Here is a 27,602-nt window from a genome sequence, read left to right on the forward strand (position 1 = left end):
AAATTTGCGGGCAATAAAGTGTCAGGTTTCAGTAAATATCCAGTGATTATAAAGAAAAGGAGGTGAAATGTTGCACAAAATATTTTATATCCCGTTAATATATTCTAGGTCAGTATATCTTGTAATTACCAATTTTTCGTTTCACCATTCAAATAATAATAAACAAACTTTTTATTTAAACTCATTTTTAATAATTTAAAACCAGTTAGATCCCAAATTAAGAAAAAAATAAGTCTTATTACATTTCTGGCTGCACCGGCAGAAAACGACCTGAGATGTTTCCTGCAGGGCAGGGTACATTTAGGGTTTCCAAATTTTCGTTCAATCTCTTTCGCGAAAATTTCGTTCAGTCAACGAAAAATTGGACGAAAACAAAAATTTTCGTTCATTTCGCAAAAACGTTCGTTAAAAACTTTTCGACCTTTCGTTCAAAATCGTATTTTTTCGCAAATATTTAACAACCCATTTTTGCGAATTTTAACCTTATTTTACTAACATTTTTGATAAAATATTAAGAATTTTTGTTAAAACTTTTTGTTTAAGTATTGTTAAATTGGAGTCAAAGTTGACAACTAAATTTTGCTGATTTTAGCATCTCTGACATATAGCAGTCGTTGCAGAAATATTTAAATAAAATTTAACTCTTACAGATTCACATCAAACATGAATCGTCATGTTCACTTGAACACTCTATTATAGATGAACAGTATTTACACATACATTAGATAATTCGTCTGCATTATACTTTATGTTTTAACAAGAATCATGAACCAGTCATACAGCATTACCCTCAAGGGATGAAACTTGAAAATTAAAATTAAGGTGCAGTGGAGAAAAGAAAAAATATAATATGGGGGAAGAGAGAAAAGATAAAATATAAGATGGGAGAGAAAAGAAAAAATATAATATGGGGGAAGGGAGAAAAGAAAAAATATAATATGGGGGAAGAGAGAAAAGATAAAATATAATATGGGGGAAGAGAGAAAAGATAAAATATAAGATGGGAGAGAAAAGATATCATACTATGCCATAGTTTTAAACCTTTAAAGTTTAAAACTATTAAATACAACAAATATTTCATTTTATGAAAATTCAACGATATATATATATATCAGTATGATGAGACTGTAAGAACGATCTGAAATTCTTGAAATATGAAAATCTCAAAGTTAAAATTAGATTTCTGCTTTAATTGGTATATATAATAATTTTAAGAAGAAGAAACAATTTAACAGCAGCAGGAGATCATGCATATTAGGAAACAGACAATATTTCCTGGGTAACCCTGTGGCCTGTATATACTATTCGTAGACCATAAATCATGTTTGAAGGTTTGAAATAAAGTTATTTTATTTGCAACTCGTGTATGTGGATAAAGGAGACACCAACCTGATCAACTCGAGCTTTTTGTTTTCTACAACTTCAGGGTGTCCCAATAAACATGGGAATTCAGGGACGAATTCGAAATCGTCTTTTTAAACAATTCTTTGATTTAGTATAGTGAACCTATAGAGAAAGCTGTAATCCGTAAGATTTTCGTCTGCTATGTTCACAATTTGTTTGTTTATTTTTTGACGGTTGTACTAGGGAAGGAACCCCCGGACGCCATGAGCCTCTGCTATGCAGACATCGAGTTTCCCAGATTCGCTAGGCAGACCGAGCCTCCACTATGCAGACAAAACCTACGCTATGCAGACCGTTTTTTAACTTCAAAAAAAGGGATCGCTAAATCAAAGATTATAAAAGATAAATTGAAATTCAATTCAATGTTTTTTTCTAAATATTTTCTAAATCTTTAAGAAGCCTCTAATGCCACCATGTCTAAAAATTTCAAACAAATCTTTTATTTAAACTTAAAACACAATTTTAAAAAAACCTCCTGTATTACACAGGCCGATGCTCATTTCTGCAAATCGGAGGCTTGGTCTGCCTCGCAACTCTGGAAGGCTCGTGTCTGCATAGCGGAGGCTCATGGCGTCCGGGGGTTCCTTCCCTCATTGTACCTAGTAAAACTTGAAAATTACAGTATATAAACAGAGTAAACTTGTTCGTCTTCACTGTTCATCTTGCGGAGACATTATAGACACATCTTTACAGCCATTTACCGTTTTCATTCATAAAATAAACTCTAGCAGACATAACATTATGGCTTTTGAAATTAGGTATTACAATGCTAATTCATAACAAAGACGATATCGAATTCGTCACTGAATTCCCATGTTTATTGGGACACCCTGTATATAGTATTAGGGAAATGTAAATAGTATTAGATTGAACTTTGTAAAATACTTTTTTTCGAAATGCAGTGGTAGGCGATCATATCAAAATAATGAAGATGACTTTCGATTTCAATTTTGATTTATATCAAGATGTTTAACAGCATGAATATATATAAACATAGAAGTCAAAAGAAGCTGTCAATTAAAAAATCTTTTCTTTGATTAATTGTAAACTTATAATTTGAAATCAATCAAAACTTTAAAAAGTTGTCTTCATCATATTGATATAATCGCCAACCACTGTAATTATTATTATTATTATTATTAACCAGAATCCAGATAAATACTACCTATTCCAACCTATTTCAGCACAAAATATAAGCTTTGAAGGCAACCTTATATTCCCTGCCTCAAAAATCTGGGATTAGGATAACCTGAAGGCTGTAGGCTGTCGCACAAATTTCCATCATAACAAACAATGGATTAGACTAAAGCTTTATTGAAAATGTGAGGGATTAAAGTATTAATCTTAGAATTAAACAGTTGAATCAAATTCTTCTCTAAACATCCAATCCTCTTTATATCCAGACAGATCCACCTCTTCCTCCATAGCTTCCTCCGCTGCTGTGTCCTCCAGAGCTTCCTCCAAAGCTACCTCCACTGCTATGTCCTCCGGAGCTTGAGGGCCATCCACCTGAGCTTCCTCCACTGCTGTACCCTCCGGAGCTTCCTCCAAAGCTTCCTCCAATGCTACCTCCGCTACTGTGTCCACCTCCAAGGCTTCCTCCACTGCTATAACCTCCGGAGCTTCCTCCAAAGCTTCCTCCGCTGCTGTGTCCACCAGAGCTTCCTCCAAAGCTACCTCCACTGCTATGCCCTCCAGAGCTTGAGGGCCATCCACCTGAGCTTCCTCCACTGCTGTACCCTCCGGAACTTCCTCCAAAGCTTCCTCCACTGCTATGTCCACCGGAGCTTCCCCCAAAGCTACCTCCACTACTGTGTCCACCTCCAAGGCTTCCTCCACTGTTGTAACCTCCAGAGCCTCCTCCAAAGCTTCCTCCGCTGCTGTGTCCACCGGAGCTTCCTCCAAAGCTTCCTCCGCTGCTATGTCCACCGGAGCTTCCTCCAAAGCTTCCTCCGCTGCTGTGTCCTCCAGAGCTTCCTCCAAAACTTCCTCCACTGCTGTGTCCACTGGAGCTTGAGGGCCATCTACTTGAGCTTCCTCCACTGCTATACCCTCCAGAGCTTCCTCCAAAGCTTCCTCCACTGCTGTGGCCTCCACCACTGCTATATCCAGAGGAGACACTGCCTCCACCCCAACCAGAGTTTCCAGAGGACCCTGAACTTCCATAACTTCTACTGTGTCCAGAAGCAATGGCGATCAGGGTTGCGGCAATCACAACCTAAGATTAAAATATCAATCAAGAATGGTCCAGATACTGTGCTTTAAAAATGGAGAACTGTCAAATTATAAAACTGTTTCAAGAAGAAAGACATATAAATATTACGGATAAAAACTAACCGTAAGCTTCATGATGATGATGGTTGCCTGGAAGCTAGGATTCAACTAGTGATTATCCAGAAACTACTCTGGTTTAAATACTCATCATAATCCTCAGTATGGTTTCGTTCTAGTTGGAAATACCAGGAATCCGGGACAAGGTAGAGGGAAGGAAGAGAAATCCCAAATCATTCTTAAGATTTAGATGCATTGAAGGAGTTAAAGATGTGAGATAGCTAGAAAGATAGCTGCTAGACGGGTGCGGTGCGCCTTAGATTTTTCTGCAATAAATAAAGTTTGCATTGTTGCAGAGCTTCACAGTTGTAATGTACAAAATTTTGCACAATTTTAAAGTTCAACAATTTTTCTTTATGTTGGGAAGAATGATTGAGACTTCCCAACATATGGTCGGTGTATGGAGTCCATGCATATTGTACCTATGCGCGGTAGAAAAAGGTGCGCCACTTTGAAATTCCTTTGAAAAATGTTATATTAAAAACATTTAATATTTAGAGGATTATAGAGATGCAATTTTTATGTAAAAATTCGATAAATTAATGATTTGATGAAGCTTGATAGTATTAATTTGAAAAGTACTGTAATTCGGACTATGGAGGAAGGTTAAGAAAAGGGGGGTTGAGAAAAAGATGCTGGGAGGGGAAGAATGTTGAGAAAAAGAGGGTGTAAGGGAAGGAAGGTTGAGAAAAAGGGTGTGAGGGGAGGAAGGTTGAGAAAAAGAAGAAGGATAAAACGAGAAAGAAGTGGTTAGGAAAGGAGGATGGAAGGGGTAAGGGATGATATTGAGGTTTCTTGATTCCATGTTTTTGTAGCGAGCTTTGATATGTTTTACGCTTAAACAAACAATTAACCGCTGTTAGTGTCTTATTTAAAGAAATAATTAGGATGACAGCTTAAAGGGACTGTAAATACAATTTAAAGAAATAATTAGGATGACAGCTGAAAGGGACTGTAAATACAATTCAAAGAGATAATTAGGATGACAGCTTAAAGGGACTGTAAATACAATTTAAAGAAATAATTAGGATAACAGCTTAAGGGGACTGTAAATAAAATTTAAAGAAATAATTAGGATGACAGCTTAAAGGGACTGAAAATACAATTTAAAGAAATAATTAGGATGACAGCTTAAAGGGACTGTAAATATAATTTAAAGAAATAATTAGGATGACAGCTTAAAGAAACTAAATACAATTTAAAGAGATAATTAGGATGACAGCTTAAAGGGACTGAAAATACAAATTAAAGAAATAATTAGGATGACAGCTGAAAGGGACTGTAAATACAATTCAAAGAGATAATTAGAATGACAGCTTAAAGGGACTGTAAATACAATTTAAAGAAATAATTAGGATGACAGCTTAAAGGGACTGTAAATACAATTTAAAGAAATAATTAGGATGACAGCTTAAAGGGACTGTAAATACATTTCAAAGAGATAATTAGAATGACAGCTTAAAGGGACCGTAAAAACAATTTAAAGAAATAATTAGGATGACAGCTTAAAGGGACTGTAAATACAATTTAAAGAAATAATTATGATAACAGCTTAAAATGACTGTAAATACAATTTAAAGAGATAATTAGGATGACAGCTGAAAGGGACTGTAAATACAATCTAAAGAAATAATTTTTATTTCATGAAAATTAAAAAGTCCAGACTGAAAAGGCAATATTTAGCTGAAAACAAATCCCACCATTTCTGATTTAATTTGATGATGTTAAGCAACAAAGAGTTTTCATTAACTTTTCTTTATGTTAAAGCCTACAAGTCATCACCTTTACCCCCTCTTCCCCCTCCACCCTCTCCATCTCTACCCCTCCATCCCACGGTTTTCCCCCCCAAAGGTTCGGAAGATATACGTGAGTTGGGAGAGGGAGGAGGTGCAGAGCAGCCATGAGCTCCGCGAAATGACCTCCGGAGCCTCCTGATACACAGTATGAACTCCAAGCCCCACGAAACCAACTCCATGCCTCTCACTACGTCTCCCAGGAAATTCAAGTATTTCACAAAAACTATTGTATTTTGTGAATAGGTGCCCTTATAGTCTTAAACTCCATTTTTAATACAAAGTGTTTTATCTTAAAAAAACCATTTTAACATGTTGAGATTGCTTGACAAATTTTGGTGGATGTAAAAGCCAAATATGTTTTATTGGAGACTAAAATGCGGGGCGTGGAGACAGAAGGGCGGAGGCGTGGAGACAGTTTCGTAGACTTGGAGGTCATTCAGCGTATCAGGAGGCTCCGGAGGTCATTTTGCAGGGCTCATGGCGGCCCTGCACCCCCTCCCTCGTTGGAAGGGTATCGTCAAAACTAGTCAAAACTACTTAATTTGAAATTGTGTGCTAACTGCTAATGCTGCTCCAAACCTCATAGAGTTAATAAAGTAGGTGTTAGTTCCACATTTATGAACATATATTTCATAGAGTTACTAAAGTAGGTGTTATAGTTCCACATTTATGAACATATGTTTCATAGAGTTAATAAAGTAGGTGTTATAGTTCCACATTTATGAACATATATTTCATAGAGTTACTAATATAGTTCCATATGTATGAACATATATTTCATAAAGTTAATAGTTATAGTTCCACATGTATGAACATACATTTCATAGAGTTAATAAAGTATGTGTTAGTTCCACATTTATGACCATATATTTCATAGAGTTACTAAAGTAGGTGTTAGTTCCACATTTATGAACATATATTTCATAGAGTTAATAAAGTAGGTGTTATAGTTCCACATTTATGAACATATGTTTCGGTCTGGGTTAACCCTCGTCACTTCTTGAGATTGTTTCTGTCATGAAGATTTAAAACGAGTTAAATCAAATGAAATGCATAATATTTTCCACTAGTTTGCACGTTTCTAAAATTAAAGTCATCTACAACCATGGGGTTTATACAATTTATCATTTATTATATCATGCAACTCATTTCATCGGCAACCATGGGGTTTATACAATTTATTATTCATTATATCATGCAACTCATTTCATCAGCAACCAGGGGGTTTATACAGTTTATCATTTATGATATCATGCAACTCATTTCATCGGCAACCAGGGGGTTTATACAGTTTATCATTTATGATATCATGCAACTCATTTAATCGGCAACCAGGGGGTTTATACAGTTTATCATTTATCATATCATGCAACTCATTTCATCTGCAACCAGGGATTGTCAAGTTACCCTTCAGTTAAAAAGTTTCAGTAACTATTGACAGTGGTATACCCATAAAAATCTTATTTTTCTTTCAGAAATCGTTTTAAACTTTCCATAATCAACTTTTGAGGCGAAAACTAAATTTAACATAACTAGAAATATGATAAAATCTTGAAAACTCGGAAAATGATGTATTTTCAAAGAGGGATTTATTTGCGAGCCCAATTGATGGATTCACACAAAATATAAATATAGATTTAAGAACAACAAGGACACATTAAACATTTCGCGACGTTTTCGCTTAATTTTTTTCGCGAAAAATTGCGAAATTTCGCGAAAAAGTTTGCAAAACGCGACCGAAAATTTTCACATTTTTCCGCGAAACGTTTCGATCGCTGGAAACCCTTCGTATTAGTAAAGCTATTTGCCTTGTAACAACATCAAGTACACTTCAGTTTTGCTGAAATGTCGTTTTCCTACTCTACAGTTTTCTGGTTATCACTGTAGTAAGCCAAGGGAAAGGGTGACGGGGGGAAGAGGTGCAAATAAACCGGCTAGGACGATTAAAGGTGTTGATTTGTTGAATTTCTGAGTAAAAAGAAAAGGATAATTAATGAAATAAATTAGGGAAAACCTTTCTAGGCTCAGACTCGGAGTCATAAAATTCTTAGCAATTAAAAAAATTACGATTGAAAAAAACATTTCTTTTTTCTTTTTTAAGTTTGAACGGAAATATAACAAAGTTTCCTGAGGGAGGCCTGGACAAGAAGACTATTATTGAACGAGATTATCAAAGTATTTAAAAAAAAAACTTTTTTGAATTAAAGCAATATTTCAACAAAGCAAGTTAAGTGCCCGGAGACAACTTGAAGATAATAAGTTTTATTGCGAAATTAATTTTAGTGATTTTATTCCTCATTTTTTAAATACGATTTGCATTCTTCTCTTATTTTTATTTTTTTATTTCTAAAATATATGTTATAAATTATTCATTCTTCTTATTCAATAATTTTAACTGAATTCAAAAGCTGAGTTTTTCCATAATTTCATTTTTTACTATTTTTCTCCAATTTTTCCAATACTAGGCTTTTAGGGTGCTTCGCACCCATCTTCTATTTTAATTGAGAACATGTTCTTTTTGTTTACATTTTAAAACAAAGAAAAAAATTTCGCGGATTTTTAAAAAAAAATTCGCAGATTTTCAAGAATTTTTTTTTTACAAAATTAAAACCTTAAAACACATTTTTTAAAATTTTTATCATTCGTAAACGTTCCCTGTGACATGTGATGTCCCACAAAAAATTTGGGCCCGATCGGTTCAGCCGTTTTGACGTTTATTGGATACAAACAAACAGACAAACACCCAAACAGACAGACAAGCCAAATTTATATATAGATTCGTTGCATATTTGTAGATGTGGTCTCACTATAAATCTGGAATCATATTAATATCTAACCCCTAATATTTCAGTGGTTCATGAAGCTTCTGAGCAAGCCCCTACTCTAGAAACAATTGACTTCCCGCAGTTAAAAAACAATGTAAATATTAATTTAAAAGTGAAAAATTATTCCTAGCCTTTCTGGCATTTCCTTCTATCTTTTATTTTTACCCATTCTCAAATTCGTTTTTTTTTCTTCTGTTAATTTTCGGAATTTAAAGTTATTAAAAATTAAACTTTGAGCAAACAATTGCACTGCCAGGATCCCACCCAAAACCACCAAAAATCAGAATCCATTCAGTTCGGCCGTTTTACCATTTTAAAGTAAAATATTGAATGTAGAAATGTTCGAATATTCATGACATTAGTTGGCAAATACATAAATTTGAAAATCAGAGTTTGTGGCAAATACTCAGTTCCTTTTAACCTTCCTCGGGCCATGTATGTGAGTTGCCACAAACATTCGGACCCGATAGATTTAGCCATTTTGACGTTTATTGGATACAAACAGAAAGACAGACGACAAATATATTTATAAATACATCCTCATAAACACGGGAATAAAGAAACGACATTCAGATCGTCTTCGATCATGGAGATCTCCAGAACAATATAAATTACACATTATATTCCCGTACTCTTGGGATTAAACAATGTGTTTTTTCGATTTTCACAATTGATTGTTAAAGGATCAATTTTGTCAAATTTTCAAATTACTAAAAATAATCGCGAAAGAAAAAGCAAATTGTTATTTAAAGCTTCATTTCTATTACATAAATTGAAACACATTGTAAGTTGTATCTTACATAAATTTTAAAGAAGATATTAAGAAAAATTGTTGAAATCCTTTTTGTTGGTAGGCAGAAGAGTCAAATTCTAAGGAATGGTTTTTCAAAAACATATTTCAATTTTTAACATATCGAGAGAAAAAAATGTGTTTAAATTAAAGTATTCATAAGTTTTTCAAAACCAAGAAAGAGCCGAAAGCCAGAACTAATTATTCCAAACAGTGAAGATAAGTATGACATTTTTAAATATTCCGATTAATATTAAAAACATTTTTACATTTTTTTTATTTATTTTTTTTCCGAAGAAATGACGAATTCTGTACTTGTGGAAGAAGAAATGAAATTCAGGCGTAAAATTTTCGATAATTTAGAACAAGAAATTATTTCAAGTTATTATATTTGATCCAGAAATTTCCCCCCTTCAATTGCAATGGACAAGCTATTAAATAAAAAAATAAGGTTAACTTTTTATTGGAACAACTTTGGTATAAAAGAAATAAATAGATAGAAATAAATTTGTTCATGCATTTCACGGATTTCATTTAATATAAAAGTAAATTGTTAAAATTAGAATAATTTTTTAAATTAAGTTTTCGTCTTGGAAGATTAGAAAATATTCTTTTGACGTAAAAGAATTTCATATTATTTTTCAGCTGCAATGAACATGGTAATAATAAATCGAAAAACAAAACAATAATATTTTATTATTAAAATGATTACGTAAGAATTAACACAGAACGAATATCTGGTGGAGAAAGAATACCAGAAAATGTGTACCCTTGGCTTGTGAGGTAAAAAATACCAGAAAATGTGTATCCTTGGCTTGTGAGGTAAAAAATACCAGAAAATGTGTACCCTTGGCTTGTGAGGTAAGAGAAATTGTCCGATTCAAATATAATTTTTTTTCTCACTTTTTCTCATTAAAAATTTATTTAATATTCCGTCAATCTTATTTAATATCAATTGAAGGGCCTAGCGTTGCCCGTGGAATTATTTTTTTTAAATTAATATTTTTGAAGAAAAGTTAGATTTTGGAAAAATACAAATTTTAGAATGTTACCCCTGGGTTTCCTTAAAAAATTTCAGCCCATGCGGTTTGGCCGCCTATAGGGAACATATATACGAATGTCTTCTTTTATTATTTAAAGAAGATATGCAATACAGTAATGTTGAATTTGTATAATGAATTTTTAAATGCCAGACAAGTAAATTTTATAATGTTTTTTGTTTTTTAAATTATTTTCTTTCTTTATTTTTCAATTGTTTTTAGAATAACTGGAGGCTGTGCTGGAGACTGTGGCGGCTCATTGATCAGGTCTGAGATATTGCCATCCCTTCCTCTTTTCTATAAAGTCGGGCATATTGCCATGCTTTCCTTTTTCTGTAAATTTGGGTATATTGCCATCCCTTTCTTTATCTAAAAATTTGGATATATTGCCATCCCTTCCTCTTTTCAGTAAAGTCGGGCATATTGCCATGCTTTCCTTTTTCTATAAATTTGGATATATTGCCATCCCTTCCTCTTTTTTATAAAGTTTGGTATTGCCATTCCTTCCTCTTCTCTCTAAATTTGGGTACATTTCCATCCCTTCATCTTTTGTATAAAATTTAATACATTTCTATACCCTACTTTTTTGGACATACTAATTTTGACGTTTTTACGCTTCGTTTGAGGTTTTGCAATAGAATTTATATCAGATTATTATATTTGAAAAGTGTAATAAAATAACAGCAAACTTTTAAACACGTAATTAAAAAAAATAGTCTTACATAAATAATAAAAATTAAATAAATGTCATACTGAATTCTGTTAAAACCAACTGTAAATTATGTTTTAATGATATTTATTTTTAGTAATAAGTTTATTTTGACTGCCTACCACTGCTTGCAAGCATTTGACGAGGGAAAATATTAAAAAAAAATTTTCTTCAAATTATTAAATTTTTCTATCATTAAAATCAATGTGCATCTTCATTGAATATCTTAGAGAATCTTAACATTAATATTTTTTATAAGATAATACTGTGCTCTCCACGGAGCTAGATAATACTGTGCTCTCCACGGAGCTAGTCTATTTTCAACTTTAAAACTGGGTTTGAGTGTTCTGTTCAAAAAATTATATGTATGCAGAGAAATTTTTCATTTTATTTTGTAATTTGTTTTAAATGTTATAATTAATTTTCATGAGCGATATGTCAAGTTTAGAAACATACTGTGAGACCAGAAAACAGTGGTATAGGCAGACGACATTAAAGCAATTGAAGTTGTTTTTAATAAATATTTTTACAAGTGACATATTAAATCACTTATTTTGTAAAATAAATCTGTTCAAACCGAACAATTTCTATGTCTAATGTTTATTTAACTTTTAAAATTCATAACTTCAGAGTAAGGGTCGTCTTCCAGTTTATAAGATAAAAAATAAAACTACGAATTTTTCATTTAAATATTTTCACAAAGGACGGGCGAATAATTCCTGGTGAGTCAATTTTCTTTTCTTTTGTAAAATAATTGTTTCTTTGCTTGTATTTATTCAGAAAATTTTGCAATTTTTGGAAATAGTAAACCATCTTATACCACCTTCCACCCTTTACTGTTCAAACAAGTCAAAGATTTGGAAATAGTAAACCATCTTATACCACCCTCCACCCTTTACCGTTCAAACATGTCAAAGATTTGGAAATAGTAAACCATCTTACACCACCCTCCACCCTTTACCGTTCAAACATGTCAAAGATTTGGAAATAGTAAACCATCTTACACCACGCTCCACCCTTTACCGTTCAAACATGTGAAAGATTTGGAAATAGTAAACCATCTTACACCACGCTCCACCCTTTACCGTTCAAACATGTGAAAGATTTGGAAATAGTAAACCATCTTACACCACCCTCCACCCTTTACTGTTCAAACATGTCAAAGATTTCTCTGAGGTTCAGATCCAAACTTTTTGCGAAAATAATAATAGAAAAACTGGGTTCATTGTGACTTTAGATGTGTTTTTTTTAATATTAGCCCAGACGTTTGCAGTTGATGTTGCAAGATTTAATGATCCTGCAAAAATTGATATTTTAGACAAAAGAATTCAATTATCAAAAAAATAATTCTATTATCATATTCACGGCTTTTTTAAATCAAAAAAAAAATTCGATGATTTGGTGAATTTTTTAAAAGGGGAAAATCAAAGGGGTCTGAAGAATAAATGAGTTTTAATTTCAATAAAAGTGATTTAAAAATCTTAAGTTAGGGGGGGGGGGGGTTCAATTTGTTTTAAACCTAACACCACTTGAAATTTACGGACAAAATATTACATACCCTAAAGATAAATCAGCCTATGAGCATATGCATTATATCTTTGCAACACCATATATTGACTATTGGGGGTTTTCTTTTCTTGATTGAGAAGGATTGGTGGAAAATGTCCGAACTCACACTTTAAGTTTTATATTTTATACACTAACATTTCGATCAATTAACTTCTATTCTCATTTAAACTGTTAGGTGTGTGCAATCATGAAAACGGGAAAAGAAAAGCCATTTTAGGTAAATGTAATTTACATTTTAGGTAAACGTAATTTATATTTTAGGTAAATGTAATTTTACATTTTAGGTAAATGTAATTTTACATTTTAGGTAAATGTAATTTTACATTTTAGGTAAACGTAATTTTACATTTTAGGTAAATGTAATTTTACATTTTAGGTAAATGTAGTTTACATTTTAGGTAAACGTAATTTTTTTACATTTTAGGTAAATGTAATTTTACATTTTAGGTAAATGTAATTTTACATTTTAGATAAATGTACAACATTTTAGATAAATGTAAAGCCGATTTTTGTTTGCTTCTTTTCACAGTTAAAGAGAGTGACCGGCAATGGATGATAGTTGAACTGAGAATGTAGTATATTGTGGAGACGCTTTATAGGATTCAGTAGAGAAATATAAAAAGTTTTAATTATGCATAATAACTGAGTTTGAGTACAAAGTCGACGTTCAAAGTATCCATTGGGTGGTAACGATTTGAGAATCGATTTTTTAAAATTATAAAATAACAAGAATTCTACAGTAAACTAATTAGTTGTTTAGGAACAGGTTGAGAAAATAAAAATTGACTCTTATCATCGAAAATATGTAATCTTATTCAGTTATTGGTTTCTTTAATGTCTCATTTGTCATAATCATTTTCTGGAGATTTCCTGGATTTTTATTGAAAAGACGACATTAGAAGAATTTGAAGAAATGTGCGAACAAACTCTTAAAGAATAAGAAATTTTATATAATGAAATATATTGAAACGAAATAATTGATTCTAACATTGATTTATTGACAAATTTCTTTTAAGAAATATATTCCTAAACATCTAAATAGTTTACTGTAGAATTTTGATACATTTTTCGTCATTGCTATTTAATAATTAAAAAAAAAATCGATTCTCAAAATGTAACATCCCAAATGGATGATTTTGAACGTCGACTTTGCGCTTAAAATCAGTTATCATTAAAACTATGAATCAAACCTTTGACTGGTCAACGGTAATCTTCAAACCTTTGACTGGTCAACGGTAATCTTCAAACCTTTGACTGGTCAACGGTAATCTTCAAACTTTTGACTGGTCAACGGTAATTTTCAAATCTTTGACTGGTCAACCAGAACAAAGACCTCAGTGGATTGACATTCCTAAAAAGTCGTTTATCTGCAGAATGTGCGCTAAACTCGCGTTGACAGATAAAACAGGTTGAAATAAAGTGTTCAGATGAATAATGAAAAGTCTATCATCCTTGACCTGTCGAAGGTTTAAAGTTCACCATTGTGAATCGGTGATGCCCCTTTTAAAATAGAATGTCAATTCAAATTACGCTTACGCTTTTTTTACTTATATTCCCTAATGTTTACTTTCTTCAGGAATCTACAATGGCGAAGATTCTGAATTTCAGGAAAGGAAAAAACGCAAAGTTAACGCTGATAAGCTTTATCTAATATCAAATTTAAACCGAGCGAATTGTCGAACAAACAAAAAATAGAAAAGTTCTGAAAATGTCTTAGAATACCAAGAATGTATAGAAACTTTATTTTTAATATTTTTTCTACAGTTAAACCCTAAATTTTAAATTCATCGAACAAATTTATGAAATGTCGACTTGAGAATTTCTAATTGGTTTTATACTATTTTACGTAAATCTCAGTAATTGCAAAAATAAATAAATAGCCACGAATATGAGGAAACAGTTTTGTAGAGCTCCATATAATCATTAAATTAAAAAACTAAATATTTGCAACATTTTATTATCAGAAAGTGAAGAATACAACATTTGATAAATTCTTTCTATGTTTAATATTTAGGGTTTAACTGTAGACATAACGCATATTTATTTCGAATAAATTGAGCCAAAAATATCTCCCTAAATCTAGAAAAAATGTTTAATTGTTCATTTTCCCAGATTGTTAGAACATTGACACAATTTGTCTTCCCTGAAAATCCAGGACTAAATTTAGAGGTAGCCATTATACCAATCCTTGATATCCACTATATATATATATGATACAATGTCATGATATCTACTGTTTAGGATACATATCGTAGTTAACAATGTAATGATATCCACTGTATAGGATACAATTTCAGGCTATCCACTATATAGGATATAATCTCATGATATCATCCACTGTATAGCTGATACAATATACGCACAATATCCAATATCATGATACAATGTCATGATATCCACTATACAGGATACAATGTCATGCTATCCACTATATAGGATACAATGTCATAATATCCACTGTATAGTATACAACAAGCCATGATATCCGATGTATTGAATGCAACAAGTCATGATATCCACATATATAGGATACTACTAGTCGTGATATCCACTGTATAGGATACAGCAATTGCCATGATATCCACTGATATTGGATACAACAAGCCATGATATCCACTGATATATGGATACAACAAGCCATGATATCCACTGTATAGGATACAACAAGCCATGATATCCACTGTAATGGATACGACAAGTCATGATATCCACATATATAGGATACAACAAGCCATGATATTGCGATGTATATCCTGGCTGACCCTGTTCAGTTTTCTCCAACTATAAGGCCAGTTTGCCTGCCCAAGGTAATCTAATGAATGTAGGTTTTTACAAATTATTTGTAAAATTATTTTAATAGTTTCAAAATGAGGACTTGGTAGGAGTATCAGCTGTTGCAGCTGGCTGGGGACAATATGGGTAATTCAAATATTTTAGATTTAAAAAAAAAACTTAAAAGGAACTGTACTGTACTTTACTATACTGTACTGTACTGTACTGTACTGTACCTCACTGTACTGTACTGTACTGTACTGTACTGTACTGTACTGTACTGTACTGTACTGTACTGTACTGTACTGTACTGTACTGTACTGTACTGTAATGTACTGTACTGTACTGTAAGAGGAATTTTTAGAGCTCTCCGTGCAAGGATAGTATAATGCCGTTGATATTTCAAACTTAGATTAGATAATTGATCTCACAGAATTCATAATTTTAAATATCTAAAGTCTATAACATTGGGTTTAAAATATTAAGGGAAAAGAAATTCAGAGTTTGTGGCAAAGACTCAATTCTTTTGATAATTTTGAAAAAAAAATTCGGCATTTTTAGCCAGCAAAACCATATTACTGGTCTTAACAAATTTACTTTTTCATTGATTTTAAGTTTTCATATTATATTATTATATTGCACAATTCATTGCATCGAAAATATTAAAAATAAGTCAATTCTCGCGCTGAGGAATATATTTCAAGGTAAAAATAGTTTTCTTCCTCATTAAACATTTTGTGATTCTGTGTATTTTTGAATTTTAAAGATTAAAAATTATGTTCAGTGTGCAAAGCCCTCTTTCTGTGTATCCCAGGGAAGTAAATTTAATAGTTGGAACCACCCTCACTCATTCTAAGGTTAAATCTTTACTTTTTAAGATTTAAAATTAGTTAAAATGAAACTAAAAACTATTACATGCGGAATTTTAAGAAATTAAAATAAAATCTAATTTCAAAACAAAATCAATAAAACTAAACAAAATGAGCAAAATATTTAGCGAGATATTTTTAAGTATTTTTAAGTAATTTTATTAATTCTTAAGATGTTTACTACTCTGGTAGAAAGGAATGATGATGGCGTCTTTAAGGAAGGAAATCTTTTTAACATTTAAAAAAACAATTCTAACAAAAGTTTTAGGGGAAATTAATTATTGTCCATGAGCTATTTTCCGAAATAGTGTTTTATTCATAAAAGTAATTATTAATTACTAATTATTTTTGTAAAAATTTTTTTTCAATCATCTCGGAAGTTTACCAACGTTTTAAAATAGATTTGAAATGCCAAACATATTTTGAGTTTTGAGTAAACCTCAATTAGCTTACCCAGTTAACAACGGTACTTCAGATCATAGACGACAGAGTAATCCTTGTGTTTATCTCTAAATGAATAAAAATTACCGGAAAAATGCAGAGTATACGCTAGCGTACAGTGTGAACTCTACACAGCTGACTTTACATATTTCTCGAGAATCCGGAATATTTCGCGTCCAACGCGGTTTTATTATTACTTATTTTCTGCGACTTTTTGAATATAAATCAGCGTGCAAACAAAGTTATTTACAATTACTTTTTGTATATAAATAAAATCTGTCAACTTAATCAGTCAAAGGTTTAAATCGGAGACATATTTTAAAAAATGGACGATTACTTGAAATTTCGCCAACTGTCAATTAAATGGCAAAAACAGATTATACATTCTTAGTTGGTAACGGTAAAACAAAATTGTACAGCTCTTGATATGTATATCAATGCAAAAATAATGTCTGTTTTCTGAAAATGTTTTGAAAGGATCCGTGTGCTGGAGACAGTGGGGGTCCGTTGATGATTAAAGATGAGCACAATATCTATACTATTATCGGAACAACAAGTGTAGGTTATCTTCTAATCTTTTTACAATAAAAAATAAAAACAAAATTTAAATTACAGTCGTCGTCCTATATATCAATACAATGAAGACGACTTTCGATTAAGATTTTTATTTCAATCAAGCTTTTAAACAAAATGAATAGATACATATAAACAATAAAAAAGAAACAACGAGAAGCTATCAAATAGCTATCGAGTAACTTGTTGATAAAAGATTAAAACAATTGAAATAGACATTTTATGTTTTTGTTTTAATTGCTTTTTTTGTGTTACAGGGGGGAGGATATCTGTGTGATGCGGATAGTCTAGTGTAAGTCCTAATTTAATTTGTAAATTAAAAAAATGTTAGATTTACAAGACTTTCACAACATTTATTTAAAGGGACTGTAAACGTAATTTCAAGTGAACCCCAATTAATGCCCGATTCACAACGGTAATAACCAGAAAACTCTAAAATAGGAAGCGACTTTTAGAATAACGTTTTAGTTTCAAAAAGTCCTATGAGCATTAAACAATATTCCGTATCAGATGCCGGGAAATTTGAAATTTTGCGCGCCATTTAAGATTAATATACAGTAACGGGAGGGACTCTATAATTTTGAAAAACCGGTTTTTAATTTTCTGTACTATATTCAAATAAGAGTGGATTAAGCAAGAAATTAAAAGTGTCCCATTCTAAAGTTCCCAGCTCAGGTCACATATAAAAAGAACCGCTGAAGAAAATAGAAAGATAGGAATAAATTTATAATTTTCTCTCCGATAAAAGTATAAATGGTACCAATGTGAATCGGATAGGAAACTCTGTAAAAGCAAAATGAAGAGTTTCTATAAACTACCTTCAATCCTTATCATAAACTCTGTAAAAGCAAAATGGAGGGTTTTTATAAACTACCTTCAATCATAAACTCTGACTCATTTCTTATAGAGCAACTGTTTTGTTTGGAATTTGAGAGAAATCATCATCCTTGGAGTATCATCAGAGACCCCTTTCTTCGGAGACCCTCACCAAAATCTCATCAGAAACTCGTTCATGGGAGACCTCAACTTGTCATCTGATACCCTCAAGATTTTCATTGGAGACCCCAAGCTTTTCATTGGAGCCTACATATTTTTATTGGAGACCCCAAGTTTTCGTCAAAGCCTCAACATTTTCATCGGAGACCCGTAAATATTCTCCCAGAACCCCAAATGAAAGTCTTGGGGTCTCCGAATGAAAAGCTTGTGGTCTCTATAATGAAAAACTTTGGGTCTCCAATGAAATTCTGAGTGTATCCATTGAAAATCTGGGGGTTTCCGATGAAAAGCTTTGAACCTCCAATGACAAGGTCTGGGTATCCAATGAAAATCAGGTTGTCTCAAAAGAAAAGCTTAAAGTCTCAATTATAAAAGTTGGGCATCTCCGATTAGAAAAAAACTGGAGTTGTCAAAAAAAAACTAAATGAGTTTCCGATGACAAGATTTGTTGCCAATGCAAATCTGGAGTCTTCTACAAAAAGCTTGGAGACTCCAATAAAAATCTGGGGGTCTCTCGTAGTAATTTAGATATTTCAAATTCTGAATTCTGTTAGATCAAATGATCTAAGAATTAAATATTAAAGGTTTACAACAGTAGATTGGAAAGAATTTGAGTTTGTGGCAAAGACTCAATTACTATATTTTCAGGATTTTTCTTGGAGGAAATCTCAATTTAAAAAAAAAAGTTTTTTTAATCAGATTTTTCTTTTGATCGAGTAATTTAAAGACATGAAAAAGGAACAAAACTAGAAAGAATCTCAGAATTGAAAAGATTTAAATAAATTCTATTTAAAAATTGAGAATGTTTGAGAAAAGATGAATTACAAAAATGGAACAAGGTATCCGCCCATCTACCCTGGATAATGGTAAATACTAATATTAAAGGAACTGTTAGCGTAATTTCATTTAATCCTCACAAAAGAGTTTTATGCCGGATTTACAGCCACCTGCCTCTTTAAGGACATTTATCTGAAAAACAATGGGGAAGATATTTTCGTTTTTTTTTATCTTATAACGACAATATCCTTCTCATTGTCTGTCATTTCTGTCTTTGTTTCTGCTGCATAAAACCGCAAGTAACTGATGAATTAACTTCATCGATTTTCAAAATGAAAAGAAAAATATATTTATACGCTGACTGGTTTACACATTGTATTTGCACAGCCCGATTCTCTGATTTAAACTTCCTTGCAGGATGATTTATTTCTCAAGGAAGTTCAGCGTATGTTTACAAACAATACACGATAAACTGCATGTGTTTAAAATTATTAGTAAAGGAAGGACAACTGTTCAGTTCTTAGGTAAGTAGAGTTATTTGACAGCAAGGTTGCATATACTCTGTGTATATACTGAAAACAGTTCTCTCTGGGCGAATTTGTAAACAAGAATAGATGCATCAGTGTTCGTCTAGTATCCGAGGAGGTTAAAAGAATTTAATTTTGATAATTTTGAAAATTCACATAATAGTTTCCTATCACCAGAATATTTTATTGATTTTTTATGTGAAAGATGGATCCCATGTCAGGCTGTGACATCCGTCTTGTGTTTACTTTTTCGCCCAAAGACAGTACACTTCAGTACCAAAAATGCGTACACCTCTGAAATAACTTTCCTTGCATTAGTGCCTTGTTTGACAGAATCTTCACGATATACTGTCCAATTACCCTACTTTTCCTTTATTTATAAGAAATTTAAACTCTTTACTTAATGTAAAATATTGTGTTCTATTTTTGTACATATTGAAGCTTATAGAGAAATAGATTATCCTGTGAGGAAGTTAAACCATCTCTTTAAATCAGAGATACTATACTAACGAGGATGTCCGGGTTTAGCTAATGAAAATACAGCGTAGGACACCTTTAAATGGACTGTAAAGCAAAAATGAAGGTTAGGCTGAAACCTAAGCAGCTTAAGAGTTGATCAAGACCCATAAGAGTTATATCTGTCGATGTTCCTCTCTCGAGAAACTGATATAAAACTGTGTCAATGTTATACCAAAACTTATATATATAGGTCTCGATCAACTCCTTAAGTGCTTAGGTGTCAGCATATACCCTCTTTAATTTTTTCTACACAATCCATTTAAGAATCTTTGCAAATCTTTAGATGAAAAGTTACTTAAAAGTTCCAAAGTTCCATTAAAGTTTATCTATTAATTTTTATTTTTTAATATTTTATTTTATTCTCAGGACCTTCTGACAAAAGATAAAGATAATGGACTCTGCAAAAGAGAACAAATAATTCAGAATGAAAAAAGTAAAAAAATACCATTGAAAAGATACATTAATGACAAGGATTAACAAAATAAAATTAGAATTTCAAATTTTATTCAATTATATAAAGCAAACTGTATCCAGTTGATCGTTAAAAGCATAAAATTGTTAAATTTTCTAACATTTTTTTTCTTTAACTCTGAACTAGCTGCATATATGGGTATCTGTAGAATTACTTAAAACCTCCTAAAACAAGTGAATTTAAGATATCGCATATAATGCTATTTTTCAGTAATTAACCCTATTCCCGCTGGGGGGGGGGGTCAATTTGACCCCCCCCTGTAGTTTTTTTTACATAACTCAAAAAGTATTGGTCTGAGGCTGTTGAAATTTTCTGACTTTTCTTACATACCCAAAGCCCTCCCTTTAGGCCTAAAACCGGGCTTTAATACTAACTGCCTGAGTCCTCAGGCACACTGCCTGAATGACTGCTTTTGCCTGTAGCAAACTAAATCTTTGTTTTGACCCACTTTCACTTGTCAGATTTTGATAAAATTTAGCTTTTTGGAAAGCCTATGACATGAGAAAACGGATTGCACAAGTTTTGCGAAAAAAAAATTGCAAATTTTTTGCAAACAACCTGTCAAAGGAAATTTGCACATTTTTAGTTTTTCTTGATTAAAAATCAGGTTATTTAAAATTTTGCAAAAATTTTTGCATATTTGAAATGGCATGGTCAAGGGCTTTTCAAAAATGTATAATTTGTCATTTTTTGGACAAATTTTTTTTTTGCAAACATTTTTACTATAAAACTGGATTTTGCGATAAAAAATTCAATTTTCGCAAATTTGCAAAATTTTTTGCAGATTCTAAAAGTAGAGCACAAGAGCTTTCTAATTTTGCCGGGGGGGTTGACAGACTTAAAAAAGATAGGTTTAAACTTAATTTAAAAACAAACAGATATATAACACACCTTTATCCAGTCAAGATATATACCAACTTTATTCCATTTCTGATTCTCGTCTTTAATCAAACATTTTAAACATGTTTAATTATTTTGCGCATTTAATTAATTCTTTTAAAATGACTGTATACTGTGTACAGGTAACTTATTTCAGTGACACTCAATTGGTAAAGTGCCATTTTCGATTCACAACGGTACCCTTAACAGATGGCAAGCATGCACGATTCACAACGGTACCCTTAACAGATTTGTCTGATCAAGTATAAATTAGATATAAATGTATTGTTTTGAAAAATGATTATTTTCACTTTTGGATTCTCTACACTTGAGCTTTTTTTGTTGCTTGGGAAATAATAGAGAAATTAACAAAATTGAACACTTATTTAGCTATAGTTAGGGCGTTTCACGTTTTAAGGGTACCGTTGTGAATCTATCATTCATCTCTTTAAAGGAGGGTTACTTATGATTACAAGAACAGTCCCTTTATGCTATATTTCAAACCAATAGAAAAATGTTGTTTTCCTCCGAATGTCTTCCTAAAAAACATATTTGTTAAACTTTTTTCAAATTTAAAGTATTTTAACTTACACAAGCCCTGCCCGATCACAATCATAACCCCCGCCCTAAATAAAAAAGTTATGAAATGAATTTGAAATAGATCAAATACACTATGGATGCACACACTAACAGCTACACAGTAGGAAAAGGTCAAATGTGCATTACCAGTCCGACTGGGTGACCTCGTAGCGTATTTAGTTTTAATTATTTTACGCACAAGAAGAATGGGAAAATCAAACTTATCCGGTCACGTGACAAATTATAGAAATTCTAAAGATATTTGTATTCTCTACAGCTCTTCTAAATGAGGAGAATTCAGTCTTAAATGCAATTAGCTTTAGTTTGACGCGAAGAAGAACTAAAACCGTGTACGTAACCTATTTTTGTTGGTGTCTTATAAAAATAGGCGTTCACGACTGACAGAAATGCGCAACCGTTTAGTCGGATTTACGAATTTTTTAAAAATCATTTTCAGAAAAACGAATCAAGTTATTCACATTTAACTCCCAGAAGGGAAAGACACATTTGCTGTACTGTCTCGTTTCTCCTGACGTAGTCTGCATGTATACTATTACTGTACAGCTAGCGCTATGTTGTCGGTCCTGTACTTTACAGTGTACTGCCCATCATCAGTCACTGTGATCGTGCCAGGCTACATTTGTTGCATAAAGCGTGCTGGGTCAACTCTACTCTTGGTAGTACAGACTGGACAGTACGATTGAATGCCATGTACATTGTACAGTACATGTTGGACAGGATTGGATCATGCAACTTTTAGAGCGGTGTGTGCAGTTTAATCATATGATTTCACCTGAACAGTTCCAATGATTTGGAATTTATTTTCTTTGTTTTTTAGCATCAGAGGCCCTCCACTATCCCCAGCACAGGGGTCCTGGAGAAACAGGTTCAAAAATAATTAGGTTTTAGGTTTTTATGCCCATGAAAATTTTAGAAAACTAAAATCTTGTAGAATAAAAAACAAACATTAAAAATGCCTTTCTTTTACTTAAAAATGTTGATGAGTTTTAATACGCGTTTGATATGTGTTTGTAAAAAAAAATTGCATAAAAAAGTTGTTGGTTTCTCCAATACAGGGGTTTCTTTTTTTTGCTTTCAAAATGGACGGAGAAAATAAAAATTTTGATTAAACTTCACATTTAAAATTTAAAATGCAAGATCACTATTTTATAAATTGCTTATACGATGTAAGAGTTGAAATGTTAGAGTTGGAATTTAAAGACAAATTCAGAGTTCTATGCTTGTTTTTCATATTATGAAAAATAACAAGACAGGAATATTTTGTTCTGGCTCATTTTGATAAGATCCGACACTATAAACCTATAAAGACATGAATCAATAATAAAGAGAAAACATTGGAATAATTATCATCTTCATTCTTACTTTTAGTTATGAAAAATCGATGCGAACTTTTTTATTTGTAAGCTACACAGCTTACACAGATGTACGTTATGACAGATATATGTTAGATATTAGTATTATCGAAAATTCAATTGAAAAATTATTACAAAACTCCTAGCGACACCTATTTATTACAAAACTCCTCTAGCGACACCTATTTATTACAAAACTCCTAGCGACACCTATTATTACAAAACTCCTAGCGACACCTATTTATTACAAAACTCCTAGCGACACCTATTTATTACAAAACTCCTCTAGCGACACCTATTTATTACAAAACTCCTAGCGACGCCTATTTATTACAAAACTCCTAGCGACACCTATTTATTACAAAACTCCTAGCGACACCTATTTATTACAAAACTCCTAGCGATACCTCCTAAAAAAATTACTAATTCCATGGTTTTTCTGGATTTCTGGAATTACTTTACTTATATCCTTTTAGTAAAAAATAATTCTGATTTCCTTGTAAAGTCCATCTTCATTTTTTTCTGTAATAGTACTGAACAACTGAAAAAAAATCATTAAAATCTTTTTTACCAAAAGAAAAAATTGTTGTTACCGTATGATGCTGTATTGGTGGAGCAACTGTTAAAGAGACAGAGCGCAAAACCTTGGAGTTTGTGTTCCTGCCGACTCTATCAACATTTTGTTTAAAAAGATTGTAAAAATTTATTTTTTAAAGACTAACCTGTAATCCCCCCAGCCTGCAGATATAGCTTCTAAACCAGTATAATCTTTGGTTCCACTCTTAACATAATTTAAATTCCAGTTTGAACTGCAAATAGTATAAGTAAGCTACTAACATAGAGAATAAAATATAAATTAGAGGGGAATTTAAAGAATCTCTCGGTGTGAATTTTTTCAGTCCCTTTCGGCCTGAAAGGGAGTTCAAAGTGTACAAATCATGTAAATGTTCACAAATTATATGCAATAGAGTACATTAATACAGTATGTTCCCTAGACTATTTATTTCAATTTCGAATTTTTTTAAACTGTTAAATAAACTTTATAATGAATTAGGTGAATAAAAACATCATTTGATTTATAGTTATAACGGAAAATCATCGTTTGTAAAGTGGAAGGCATAGAGTCTATGTGAAATGATCATTGGTCAATTATGAAACCAGCCTATTTCATAATTTGGTTTTCTTTTAACAATAATTTTAGATTTTCTATAAAATGATATTCCAGGGCCCAAAAGGTTATATAGCATAAATATGTGAAATACACCTGCAGTATGGAAACAGTACAACAAAATGGCCGTTTTACACTTTTTTCTAGTAAATTCCCCTCTAATATATATTCTATTCTCTATGGCTACTAAGTATGTAAATTGTACATATATATGTATTTATGTCAGAAGAAACTGAACAGAGTAGTGTCAGCATTTCAGTAAGAAAAACTTTTGAGTTGCCAGAGAAGTTTTGTAGATATTAATATTTTGGTTAAGAAGTCTTATTTTTTTATATTATCTTTTCGTTTTCTGATTTTTTTTTATTAAAATCTACGCAAATGCATAGACCCCAAAAAGGAAACTCAGGAGTTTTGTACAACGATGCTCTCTTAGATCTCCGGCATTATAGGCGGAAATGTACAGGGGAACAGTCGGAACGGTATGGGGACCCACATGACAGTGTAACCAGGCGGGATGGTACAGGGTACCCATATGACAATGTAACCAGGCGGGATGGTACAGGGTACGCACATGACAGTGTGACAGTCAGGACAAGGTGGATGTGGAGGTTGAGCCTGAATTCCTGTAAGTGATTAAACTATACCTGGGGTAGGCAAACTGGTAGAACTGATGAATTGAATTGTACAGTGGTTTCTAGCTCATATATAGCTAAGTCTGTACTATTCAAGTCCTAGAGTAAAAACAAATATTTTTCTAAAAATAAATTAACTATCAAATTATTTTTGCCCACCTGTAAATCAATCCCCGCTATGCCTGGGAAATAATACTTTTTTAAAGAAATACCATTTGGATTTTTTCTTTCAAAAGTATTCGTTCCAATCAACGCTTTCCGCTCCCCGTCAGAATGGTCGCAGGGGGCTAAAATATTGAAAAAATATTTCTTATTAGATAACTAGAATTTTTTTAAATCGAAAATTTATTTTTATTTATACATCCCCTTTTATCAACATGAGGTATTCAACCAAAATAAATAGAAATATAAATAAAAGATAAATAAAAAAAAAAATAAAAAAACTTACTTTTAGTCTTTGATATTTTCAAGCAGTGATAGGATGTCAATATGTGCCTGTCACTGAGAATATAAAAAAAATTAAATCTTTAAAGGGATTGCTTATCTTTTTATTAAATAACACACATTATACCCCATATTTTTGATATAATATAACAGTAAATCTTACAGCTCAAAAATGATTCTAAAATGCGGAAAAACTCGATACTTTTGTGTGAAAATGACTTAGCTTTTTTTGTAAATTCCGTGGACTTTCAATTTTTCTTCTGTTCATTGGACTGCACAATATGATAACTTAAAGGATAAATCAAAATAATACACATTCTAAAAAAAAATAGGCTAAATATACATGAAAACCTCTTTTACTGAAAAAACCACCTTATAATCATGATAAACCATGACAGAATACTTTTATGTACAGAATATTTTGAGTTCTAACCTGATTAACGACCCTGTACAGTACTGTCTAGCACACCCTCCATATATTCTGTGTAGTGTGTACATATTACAAAAATAATATTATTTTTATTAACTACAATTTAAAAAAGAACATAAATAACAATATTTTAACATGCATGATAAATAACAACAGCCCACCTATACCAACCTACCTACCTACCTACCTACCTACCTACCTACCTACCTACCTACCTACCTACCTACCAACCTACCTACCAAACTACCTCCCTACCAACCTCCCACCCTACCTACCTAACAAGCCAAGGGTATTGTCCATCTAAGGTTTCCACTCCTCCGATAATTCTGTTGGAGTCGGATATCCTGAATTTGAGATTATAATGAAGCCAGTGGTCTACGTCAGGGGGGGGGGGTTATGGAGGCCTAGCCCCAACTTAAAACTGGGATCCTCATGGCTCTGGACAAATTCCTGTATACACCCCTGATTTGAGGATTTGTTTATTTTTTTAAACCTAGGTAGGCTAGACCAATTTTGATAAAAGCATTTTGAAAAAACTGGGAAAAAGAATTAACTATGATTAAAAAGGAATGGTTCAGTGCTTTAAAGTTGTATAATATAATTTTGAATTAGAACAAATGAACTTGATTAAATCAAGCAGAATATCCTGTTCACTGTAGTAATGGAATAATCATGGAATATCAAATTATTTTTTTCGATGAAAAGGAATTCTGTGCAGTTAATTATTTGAGAAAATAGTTTTGAGTTTTAAACACTTCTTCATTAATATTCTTTATTTGTGCAAATCTGTATAATGTGATGTTAGATATTTTCCCAAAGGCAACTTCCCAAATGTGCAATTTCACAAGCGGCAACTTCTCAGCCGCAGCGCTTGGCCCCCTAGCCTAGCCCAACCTAGCCCATCCTAGCCGCAGCTGCATAAATCCGCAATTCACTTGTATAGGAAAACCACAATTTAAATCATCTTTATATTTTTAGATAGAGAAATACGAGCTGAACAATTTAGAATTGATCTCCTCTTTTTGTTAATCTTTTGTTTGTATCCAGGAAAGTGTATAAAATTCAACCAAGCAGAGTGGCGTTTGCAGAGTTCCAAACAGCCAATCAAAAGCCGCGAAATTCTAAAATTTTCCGCTTGATTTAATTCGGAATCTAGTTGGGGTATCCAAAAAGAGGAAAAATAGCGGATTAAGCAGAAATCAAAAGGAGATAATCAGATTTATCGTTAAAAAGTAAATTTTGTCGACAAAATATTTACCTTTCTTCTCCCCACTCTAGTCCACAAGCACATTTCCTTTAAAAATAACATGTCCGTAATGTATGATATTGAATGCTATCTAATTGGATAAAAATGGTTAAATCTAGATGTAATTCTTAACTTAATCTTAATAAAATCTAAAAATCTAAATTTATCTGATTCTAAAAGTCTAGATATATTTCTAAACTTAGATACAAGTAAAATAATCTATAAGATAATATTATAAAAATCGAGACATAATTCTAAAAATCTAGATATAAGAATTAAAAAATAATAATAAAAATCTAGATAAAATTCTAAAAATTCTAGATAAAATTCTAAAAATCTGAATATAATTCTAAAAGTTTCAATATAATTCTAAAAATCTAGATATACTTCTAAAAATATAGATATATTACAAAAAATCTAGATATAATTCTAAAAATCTAG

The 27,602-nt window shown here is 32.0% G+C and overlaps 3 protein-coding genes across 14 annotated transcripts in view; 1 reads left to right on the forward strand and 2 right to left on the reverse strand.

Annotated features, from left to right (window-relative positions):
- On the forward strand, positions 1 to 20,438 carry LOC111713969 (chymotrypsin-like protease CTRL-1). Of its 12 annotated transcripts, none has more exons than XR_002767839.1 (22): positions 1 to 108; positions 7,633 to 7,706; positions 8,383 to 8,450; positions 9,211 to 9,231; positions 9,329 to 9,369; positions 9,444 to 9,488; positions 9,864 to 9,929; positions 10,409 to 10,453; positions 10,993 to 11,041; positions 11,599 to 11,617; positions 12,640 to 12,681; positions 14,041 to 14,072; positions 14,577 to 14,633; positions 15,185 to 15,271; positions 15,325 to 15,383; positions 16,021 to 16,093; positions 16,279 to 16,323; positions 17,024 to 17,108; positions 17,377 to 17,411; positions 18,764 to 18,777; positions 18,932 to 18,981; positions 20,305 to 20,333. XR_002767839.1 is itself a non-coding variant. In XM_023488966.1 (22 exons), the coding sequence occupies exons 1-22, from the start codon at positions 68 to 70 to the stop codon at positions 20,413 to 20,415; spliced, it is 1,155 nt and encodes a 384-aa protein (XP_023344734.1). In that variant the 5' UTR covers positions 1 to 67; the 3' UTR covers positions 20,416 to 20,438. The 12 variants fall into 12 exon arrangements, 8 of the variants coding, with proteins under 8 accessions (XP_023344734.1, XP_023344736.1, XP_023344739.1 ...); XM_023488966.1 differs by having other exon boundaries at positions 17,024 to 17,104; positions 20,305 to 20,438; XM_023488968.1 differs by having other exon boundaries at positions 16,279 to 16,319; positions 17,020 to 17,104; positions 20,305 to 20,438.
- LOC111713970 (fibrous sheath CABYR-binding protein) lies at positions 2,699 to 3,850 on the reverse strand. The gene is made up of 2 exons (XM_023488975.1): positions 3,742 to 3,850; positions 2,699 to 3,622 (listed from the first exon to the last, which is right to left on the reverse strand). The coding sequence occupies exon 2, from the start codon at positions 3,568 to 3,570 to the stop codon at positions 2,755 to 2,757; it is 816 nt and encodes a 271-aa protein (XP_023344743.1). The 5' UTR covers positions 3,571 to 3,622; positions 3,742 to 3,850; the 3' UTR covers positions 2,699 to 2,754.
- The window catches only part of LOC111713965 (venom serine protease), a 7,966-nt gene continuing 789 nt past the window's right edge, over positions 20,426 to 27,602 (reverse strand). The window contains exons 2-15 of the mRNA XM_023488962.1: positions 27,174 to 27,209; positions 26,191 to 26,259; positions 25,919 to 25,966; positions 25,490 to 25,542; positions 25,201 to 25,328; positions 25,054 to 25,140; positions 23,964 to 24,022; positions 23,835 to 23,910; positions 23,738 to 23,782; positions 22,662 to 22,742; positions 21,881 to 21,915; positions 21,815 to 21,828; positions 21,302 to 21,351; positions 20,426 to 20,574 (exon numbers count right to left, since the gene is read on the reverse strand). Of these exons, the coding sequence (XP_023344730.1) occupies positions 20,533 to 20,574; positions 21,302 to 21,351; positions 21,815 to 21,828; positions 21,881 to 21,915; positions 22,662 to 22,742; positions 23,738 to 23,782; positions 23,835 to 23,910; positions 23,964 to 24,022; positions 25,054 to 25,140; positions 25,201 to 25,328; positions 25,490 to 25,542; positions 25,919 to 25,966; positions 26,191 to 26,259; positions 27,174 to 27,209 (823 nt within the window). The 3' untranslated portion in view covers positions 20,426 to 20,532. The remainder of the gene's footprint in view (positions 20,575 to 21,301; positions 21,352 to 21,814; positions 21,829 to 21,880; positions 21,916 to 22,661; positions 22,743 to 23,737; positions 23,783 to 23,834; positions 23,911 to 23,963; positions 24,023 to 25,053; positions 25,141 to 25,200; positions 25,329 to 25,489; positions 25,543 to 25,918; positions 25,967 to 26,190; positions 26,260 to 27,173; positions 27,210 to 27,602) is intronic.

This window comes from Eurytemora carolleeae, unplaced genomic scaffold, assembly GCF_000591075.1.
Source record: "Eurytemora carolleeae unplaced genomic scaffold, Eaff_2.0 scaffold832, whole genome shotgun sequence".
Taxonomy (NCBI): domain Eukaryota; kingdom Metazoa; phylum Arthropoda; class Copepoda; order Calanoida; family Temoridae; genus Eurytemora; species Eurytemora carolleeae.

Excerpts from the sequence above, each read along its gene's own strand:
- LOC111713969 (XM_023488966.1), top strand. The coding sequence starts at position 68 with ATGTTGCACAAAATATTTTATATCCCGTTAATATATTCTAG. Across the intron at positions 7,707-8,382 it reads TATTGAACGAGATTATCAAA|TGGTTCATGAAGCTTCTGAG; the intron begins GTATTTAAAAAA and ends CTAATATTTCAG. Across the intron at positions 15,272-15,324 it reads GGCCAGTTTGCCTGCCCAAG|TTTCAAAATGAGGACTTGGT; the intron begins GTAATCTAATGA and ends TTATTTTAATAG.
- LOC111713970 (XM_023488975.1), bottom strand. The coding sequence starts at position 3,570 with ATGGAAGTTCAGGGTCCTCTGGAAACTCTGGTTGGGGTGGAGGCAGTG.